Source organism: Ptychodera flava, chromosome 9, assembly GCF_041260155.1.
Source record: "Ptychodera flava strain L36383 chromosome 9, AS_Pfla_20210202, whole genome shotgun sequence".
NCBI classification, from domain to species: Eukaryota; Metazoa; Hemichordata; class Enteropneusta; family Ptychoderidae; genus Ptychodera; species Ptychodera flava.
Window position 1 is genome coordinate 5385730 of NC_091936.1, and position 9240 is coordinate 5394969.

The window sequence follows — 9240 nt, forward strand, 5'->3', positions numbered from 1 at the left end:
TATAAAATAAAGTATCTGGCATTTTGAAATTTCTGTAGGCTCATATCGAAGTCGGGCGATTCATGGCTCTTTGGGGCAATTAAGTGTACGTCGAGCTTAAGGAATGTGGTTACATTCGCGATGTTTTATTCGAAATCATTTATTCTAGGGCAAATGCACACAATTTATGCCGTTGGAAATACTGGCCGCTCATAAACAAGACAATAAACTCAATATGTGTGCATCTTTACTTTTATTGTCAAAGTGCCAACAACACCTACAAAATACAGAATAGTTCAGTCCAGGTATTTGCAACTGTGCCATCAGACTGGTAACCGAAAATCAACCATAGGTGTCTTTTGGCACGCGTATACGCCAGACACCTAGGCGACGGTAATCCGCACCACTTATCACTATCTTGAAGGTACTCTCCCCCTATACCACTGGCTATCCCGCCCTCAAGGCAATACGTCATTCGACCAAGCATTGTTATTGTAATTTCCTGCATAAAATTAACAGCGAGGTCAAACGGTCAAAACCTCTCGGCATTCTCTCGGCATTTTTTCTCATGAGTGTCTGAGAACTGTTGATGACGGACGGACGGACGGACGGACGGACGGACGGACGGACACACGGACGGGACCCAATCTATAAGTCCCCGCCGGACTTCGTCCGCGGGGACTAAAAACCTGTCTGAATTTATTGAATTAAAAGAAACAGAAATTTTGATTTCACCGTCAGACAAAAGCTAACGTGATTAAAATCATTTCTTCAGAACAGGAAGTTTAGCTGAGTTTGCAATTCTGCGAAATCGGTAAAAAGCAATTTTCAAGATTTGAAAGCTATGCTGATTTTAGATACAGTTCATTCCGATCCTTCGCTAACGACATTGAGAGAAATAATTCTGAGTGTAAACTGTATTTAAAGAAACTTAGATAAGCTTGTATATCTCCTTTGGTATTCCAGGAATGTCCCTTAAATAGACAACTTCCTTTCCGAGGCTATCCCGGCCTATCTGGACGAATTCTGACCAGTTTGACAGTCCACAACGTAGAAACACCTGTGCATCTGGGTAAAAAGGTGGGGATGTGGAAAGGCATGTTAAATATTGCAAGGTATTTAAATTAGAGTCAAAGACTCTTTATATGAAAAACGAGGGTCTCTTCTCATAAAAAGAGCACATGAAAATACCCTGATATTACAGAGAAAATTTTATATTCGTTTCCTAAACAAATCATGCATGCAAATAAACAATATTATATCATACAAGTATATTGATAGTGCAAATACAGCGATCTGATTGGTCGAGAAGTGAAAAGAACCGTGGTATTCGTAATATACCATGCCACTCCTCAGCTTGAGTAAAATTGCTTTCCTGACGTTCCATGCCAGAATTTCAATATACTGTTATGATATAATAGCAATAAATCACACCCAGCGACGGTATACCACTCGGTTTTGACCCGTTCACTTCATATATGCACTCGCTACCGCTCGTGCATTCGCTATCGCTCGTATGTCGTGAAACTGGTCAAATTTCGTGGTATACCATCGCTGGGTGTACTCTATTGCTTGAATAAATCACCATCAATGGGGATATTCATTTGCCTGAACTCGAGCATTATCAAAGAAAGAGATGTTTGTATCGTCTCTCGGCCGAGAAAAAGTAATGTCCTGGCAAAAACTGAAACACAAATTTGGCAGAATCAACAACGTGATAGAAATACTCACTCATACACACTTCCTGTTCAACAAGCGAAAGCACATAGTTGTCATCTTCAAGATCCTGTAATTCCTTACTATCTCTGGATGTTATAAAGTTGGCGGTATAAACGTGTGGTACAATATTCCGAAGGCGTTCGACGAATTCCTGAGAAGAAAAGTGTTATATGTGAGCGTTCAGACTATCATATTTAAGCTGTCGATTTTGCATTTTCGACCGCTTTTACATACGTTTGCACTGCACTGCACTGCAATACCAAACAGACCAAATACATTATGTCATTCTTTAAGTTAATGAGTAGTTGCAAAGTTCATCTCACCCGCAACTCCTTAGTTGGTAAATGCAAAATATTGTCGTCTGCAATATTTCACTTCACTTTTGTCTAATGTCAGTAACATGTTTGTCGTATTCTTAATATTCCCGAAAAATTACTTGTAAATATTGCTTACATTCATTCATTAATTGAATGCGATTTTCAAACAAATTACCCGCAATTCAGAACTGTGGAAATGAACGGACATCTGGATGTCAATGAGTCTGACCCGAGTACCTTACACTAAATCATTCAGTATATCATGATTGTTATCCCATTGTTAAGTCATCGTGCTTTAAGTACATCATTTCTAGCTATATATAGCTTGTTATAGTTCAAAATAGGTCATTTCGTTTCATAACCTCAAAGTACTCGTACGTTCTGTTTGTATCAAATAATTAGCCACCATAAACTGTGCTCACTTGTCGGCGTGGAGGGACAGCGACGTAAACGCAGTCTATCCCTAGGTTCTGCATGAATTGTCCAACAGACTCTGCGATTACTTGGCTTGCATTAGAGAGCATTTCAAAGTCACGTAAACATACCTCCATGGGATTACAATCTATCGAATAAAATTCGACCCTACAATATGAATGAAAACCAATGTTGTAAAAATGACTTTCATACACAGTCATACATTATGTACATAATTTGTACTTTAGCTGTGTTAGATTGATTGATTGGTAGAATATAATAGATACACAGATAGATACACAGATACATACATACATATATGTACCTATGTGTAGCTCTGAGAGAGAGAGAGAGAGAGAGAGAGAGAGAGAGAGAGAGAGAGAGAGAGAGAGAGAGAGAGAGAGAGAGAGAATTCATTCCATGTACATGTATAGCAAATTAAATGTCATATTGAAATATTCAACCCGTAAAAAATCTTTGTAGAAAGGTAAAAGTATAGGAAATGTTGAGAAATGAGGCCTGAACGTGTGTCAAAAGCTTTTATCTCGCTTCTATCGATAAAATCAATTTTTATAATCAAGAATCTGCATTGTGATCACAATTCAGTCCTACATTTCTCCCTTCTACCGGATGCTGATAAGTTGAAAGGAGAATGTCTAAATCTATCACCTTTGAAAATGTTACCGTTATTACGTTTGTTCGATAGACTTAACAAACGTTATTAATTCTCGAAAAATGCTTGTGGTATTCAATTATATCTTGGATAAACGAAATCAAGATCTGACTAAAATTTAGTCGTAGACGATAAATTTGACGCTGCACACATACACGCTATGTTGATACACCCGTGGCCACTTTACTGTTGATTAAGACCACTTATAGGACTATTGATGCAGTCGGAAATTATGTTTTTTTACAAAGGCAAAAACAGCTCTATCTGCCAGGGGTTATGAAAGTTTATGATTGGCACCTTGTAAGATTACCATGCACTAGTCCATGTACAAGTCTTGTTCAGAGGTCGAGCTGCCGAAATGACTGTCCTATTTGGAGGACTGTCTTGGGCAAAAGAGAACAAGCCTACAGGTCATCTTGACCTCCACCACAAGTGGAACTGTATGAACGTTTGCAGGAGATAAATTTCCTTACTTTTGTAACTTCTTATACCATAACCAAAGAAAAAAAACTGGTGTCATTCCATTGTAACTTACATACCGTATCATCTATAGACCAATGATATTTTTTGTATATATTTTTACCTTATCACAGTGTATTGTTAGGTTTATGAAAATCAGTGCAGTAGATTTCAATTCACACTGTCTGCATTGGACACACAAGTTTGAGTGATGCTACAGTAGTGATCTCAATAAGCTAATTGTCGCAGAGTGGCTTGATGAATGGAACAGGTATCTTGTGTCTCAATTTTTAACATAGGATGCCAGTCGTTAGCTCTAATTTACAACCCTTAGCAGGATTTTTTTTGTCTTTATACAAGCAGATTGACCGTATCAAGTAGGCTTTATCAACAGTGAAGTGCATGTCCACGGGTGTAATATGAACAGAAGCCATTTCGACATGAATTGAGGAGTAGAGTGTATTTTATGAACACAAAATAAAATAGAAAGTGCATTGAAGGCTATGGCGAATGGAGTTTATGTAGTACCTACATTTCACCAGTTCTATTACGCCAATGTATAGCAATATAAGGCTTCCCTCCACACAATAAAGATTTTACATGGATGCCCATCTCTCGGATGTATGCTGCTCTGAGAAAGTATCTGTCTACTTCTTTCAAGACTTCTTCTTCCTTTTCTGTCAGGAAATGCGGTATCCTTCTAGGCCCATGGATGGCAATGCAGCGGATCTTATCAGCGTCCATCATCTCACGTGCAGTTTCTCTCAAATTCCTGTTTCCTTGCCTAGAATTCGGCAAGTCTATTCCCCACAACTCCCGTAAATCCGTTCTCGTCCTGTCGTACTGTTCTCGCTTTCGTTTCTTCACAGCTGCACGACACTTGGCGATTGGAAATTGTACGAGAAAATCTATTCTGTGTCCACACTCATCTATGTATAATTCGGGAGTTACCATTGGTACAATTGTACGCAATGCTTTGACATCAAATGTTTCATTGAAAGATCTCCAGCCTTTGGTGAATCCCTCTACAAAATGATTGTGGAATGGAACCATCACAATGTTCCGCTTGTGTGTGATTGCGTATGCGATAAGCATACGAAAACTCAAGTAATTCCAGTTGGGACCACCGTCCCAAGCATGCACGGGAAAGAGAAAACGATCAGGTGTGTTTCTCCTTTGCAAGTCCGAAGAAGGCTTGTTGTAGGCTGATGCACTGTTACTTTGGTTTGTGACGATTGTTCTTAATGGAGTCGAAGCCTGATGAAAATACTTGAAAATTTAAAAGGAGATAAAAGAAAAATTAGTGCCAAAGGTAGAGAGCACCTCGGGGACCACACTTGGACTCTCATTTTTTGAAAACTGTTTTGCGATCTACTACTTGTGGGGGCTCATTTTAAAGCTCTTTGAGTAAAACAAATTTTCCCGGTCTTAGTTTTTCGAAAATCGAAAATTTTATTTTTTCCATAGAGTTAACATAGGGATGGCGGCCATTTTGAATTTCAAATAATATCGGTAAATGTCAGGTAATTTCTTTCATTAGTACCAAACTTTGCAGGGTGACCCGATTTTTTATTCTTGATTTGGTCAGAGAAAAGGTTGAACGTTTCATTGATGAACGTTTGAGCAAATGTTTAAGTCTTTCAATTTCGAAGCGCCCTCTACCTACACGATAAATACCGTTTACGTTTTGATCGACAGACTTCAAAAATATGATAGATTCTTGAAGATGAATGTATCACAAACAAAAAGTATAAAGAGATCTACATGTATCTATCATGCTTCTTTTGAACTTGTCAACTCTGTTTATTTGCATATTCTCCCACGTCGATCTCTATCAACTTGTATTCAACTCATTGTATTCAATCTAACTTGTTGTCATTATCAGCCAACCTTCACTCACTTTACTCAGTATCCGTCGTATCTACCGTGACAAGAGAGGCATTGATAATCTTCGTCCGCATAGTGACAGTGGTCCCATTCCTCTGCATCTTTCAAAGTTTGTTTGAAATTATACAGTAAGATTCACTATCTTACCTGAAAGGTGTACGCCGACTCATTCCTTCCTACAGGACTTTTAAACGATGAGGCGTACCCCTTTCTTTCTCTCAGATTGGCATCTTCTTCACGTACACTAGTAACGCTGGCTTGCAGTCCATGGCCACGTTGGCTGATATGACTATGAGATACCAAGCGTTGATATAGAACAAACAGTTGTGGTAAGGTTAGCACGACGAGCATGCCCATTATGCAAACTACGTATCGTTTCATAGCTTTTTCTCCCACCTTGAAATCCATTAGGATCTGAAACATATGAGACATTTCAAAAATGGTTATCACAGTAATAACCACAGCTGACCCAGTACTATTGTAATTTTCACTCAGCATAAATTATCTGAGGGAAAAAATGAAAAGAGTGGGACATTACTACCTATGCGACACCAAGGCAAAACAAAGTGAACCGTTTTTTGTCTGAAACTCGACTAAAAGACACTTTTTTATTTGAAACTACGCTTTAACCTTTTTCTCCGAGACTGCAACTTGTAATGTTAATTGCTGGTCAATTTCGTAGGCAGATGAAACACTGGATTACTGAGTCACCCCGGTTTTTATCTTATGGTAGTGACTCAGTGAATCATCATTTTGAATCGGATAGATTCGTAAAACTTTGACTGCACTTCCAGCAGAGAAATGAAATAACCATCGGTCAGATCATGAATACACTCACCAAAACGGTACACTCGTATTCACCAGAGAACGTAAATCACAATTGGATAATGTCATAACTTACCTGAGAGCGGTTTACAAACATAAAACAAGGTCATTCAGAATATGAATCGATGCTGTTTAAGAGAGCATCCTGGTTTCCAAGCTTGTCTGAGAGAATTGGTTATCACATCTGTTACCCTGAGCCAAGTAGGATGGCGTAGTACAACCCCTAACCTAGAGTTCCTGACCGAATAGACACCTTTGGCTAGCGAAGTTTATTCATTTCACGACTTGTATTCTATACTCATTTAACGGACACAGTTTCATTGGCGCATAGGATAAATACCATCATCATATGTAACCCAGGGCACACTCGGCATTCTCTCAAATTGTGACACACACAGCTGTGGCGCAGATAATATTCTTTGCACTGCGCATTATACTTTATCATATAATTTACAATGTTAAGCCTCTTGTAAAGCCGTAAATATCAATACAATCTTTACCAGTTGTGATATTACCAGCTTGTGGAGAACAATTTCCACTTTGTGACAATCACATATATGTGAATATCGACTGACATTTAGAATGCTATAGGTAAACATTAACAGCGATTGAAGTTCCTGCGTGTGAGTTTGAGTCTCAGATTGTCTGAAAGGTTCTCCGACAACCAGACCAAATTGTAACGGACAGAGTAAGTAGTATATATCGTAAAAATCACGTAACCTTTGCTGATATCATGAGCCTACTTGATTTTTATCTCGATTTCCACTTTGTTATATTTAAAGGCACAATTTCTGAAGAGGACAGAAAGGCGGGGAAAATTGTAATTTGAAAAAAATAAGTTAGTCAAATGACATATTTTTCTTGCTTGCGTGATATCAGGCAATTGCCAGGCAACACTCAGGGAGCATGCAGATTTCTTTATTGGTATAATTGGATAATTTTAAAAAGTATCCAATAGTATTATATTTTATCTATCAGGGATCATTAAAATCTACCAATCAGGTCTTTTAAAATACGTTTCCTAATCATTGACAATCTGCCATCAGTATCTAATATTATCAGACATTCACATGACAGAAAGTATGATTATCAATCTTTTCTTCGAGACATTCTGTGTTAGTTTAGTTTTCTCTGTTGTTTTGATAAGATTACGGCAAATTGCAGCCTATTCTATATTACAATTACATGTTCTTCAAAAGCATTCTACTTGCAAACAATGCTGAAATGCCCGTACATTCACCTTGTCGAACACAGCCTGTACAATATGTGTATTTTCACTGGTGACATGTGAAAGGGAAAATAGCTGCAATTTTTTATGATATTTTCGATACGTTTGTGAGTCAACAGTTTCCTGTTTTACTACCTAAAACAAGTATTTGGTTTGTCAACAATTGCAATCACTGGTATGCAATTTACTAAGCTAAAGCGTTTGTTGGTATTGAAAGTGAATACTTGGTGTTAAGGTATATGCAGAACAAGAAACTCTGGTTTAAACACACACACACAATAAAAGTATAATGAAGATATGTCTCAAGATTCAATTGTCAACATTATAAAATTGCATTCTGCATGTCTAGGCCGTGTTGACAAACATTGTTTTTGGTGTTATGGCGTGCTGAAGGAGAAGTAACAAGACACCATACCAACACAACAAAAATACTTCTGTCTCCTTCTTTACTTCTGCCGATTCTTTCAAGATCAGTATTTTTCACGAGGCATGACTCAATGTTTCAACACAAGACAATGCTTGCACAGCAAAAACAACAAAATAATCACCTCTTTAGTACAATCCTGTGATAAGTTAATAAAGAGTGTACAAGAGTAACATTAAATGGAACTGCTTACACTGCTGTGAGGACATTCATGCTGTACCAAAGGTGTGTGTCAGGGTCTGAGATAGTACCGCCCTCAATTTTACAGTACCTGTAGTGGTGACAATATACAAAACTTTTAAACAGAATTCTTGCTTTGCACCTGTACAACCACAAAGGTAACAAACAAGTTAACCATTAATGTAACAACCGGGAACCACAAATGCAATAAACAAATTAACCGTAAATGTAATAAAACTAAACCATAAATTTAATAAACTTGAACTTGTATATAAGATCAATTGTTTATCAATGCCCTGGGTAAATAATAAATTTTAATAAGACTAGTGTAATGTTATTGCACACTTTCCTGAAACTAGGTTAGGAATAGAAAACACTGAGAACACTATCAGAAAACGGCGGGGTACCGATTAAACCGTTAGATAACGGAAGTGGAACAGTAGTTCAAGACATTAATGATGCCATAATAATAAGGAAGCGTCAAAATAGCTCATCAACTAGTGGTGATACCACACAAAGTTTACAATAGACGTCTCAAAACAAACAACAGAGAAATATACAACCTTATAACAGAAACTTACAATACAAAACATGTTGACGAGAACATATATCTATATTTCAATCTAGTAAAAACAATACGAACACTGCCTTAAACACAGTAGAACAAAATTAGCATCCCCGGTGAAGGAACAAACTTCAAGTGGGACAACATAGTAATACAGACAATCTATCAATTGTCCACACAATTTATCCACTGAAGATGAATTTGAGGCGACTGATGAAGAATATGACAAATTATCGTGGTGTTACACAGTCTCTCCAATTTAGAGTAGAGACGGCACTGACACGCAGATTACAGCTGTGTCACGATATTACATTTATGGGTGCATTTTATTACAATTATGGTTGATGTTACATTTATGGCGAGTATTATCTTTATGGAGGTTACAGACCCACTGCTAACCTTAAAGAGTGTAGTTTTGTTAATGCTGCTCTATATTTAAGTTACTTTCATTTACTCTATTCTATCGCAATACTTTTATGGTCCAAATCAGATAAAGGTATTTTTTCACTTCGCAACACAATGATTTTACTCTGCTTCTTCCCGCAGGCCGGGGTCTAGTCATTATTTGAA

General features: G+C 37.6%; 1 protein-coding gene across 1 annotated transcript; it reads right to left on the bottom strand.

The window, feature by feature from the left end:
- Positions 1-216: 216 nt before the first annotated feature.
- LOC139139574 (uncharacterized) lies at positions 217-6482 on the bottom strand. The gene is made up of 6 exons (XM_070708471.1): positions 6350-6482; positions 5596-5862; positions 4094-4830; positions 2438-2597; positions 1711-1849; positions 217-1047 (listed from the first exon to the last, which is right to left on the bottom strand). Exons 1-6 carry the CDS (start codon positions 6368-6370, stop codon positions 911-913), a joined length of 1461 nt encoding a protein of 486 aa, XP_070564572.1. The 5' UTR covers positions 6371-6482; the 3' UTR covers positions 217-910.
- Positions 6483-9240: the final 2758 nt, after the last annotated feature.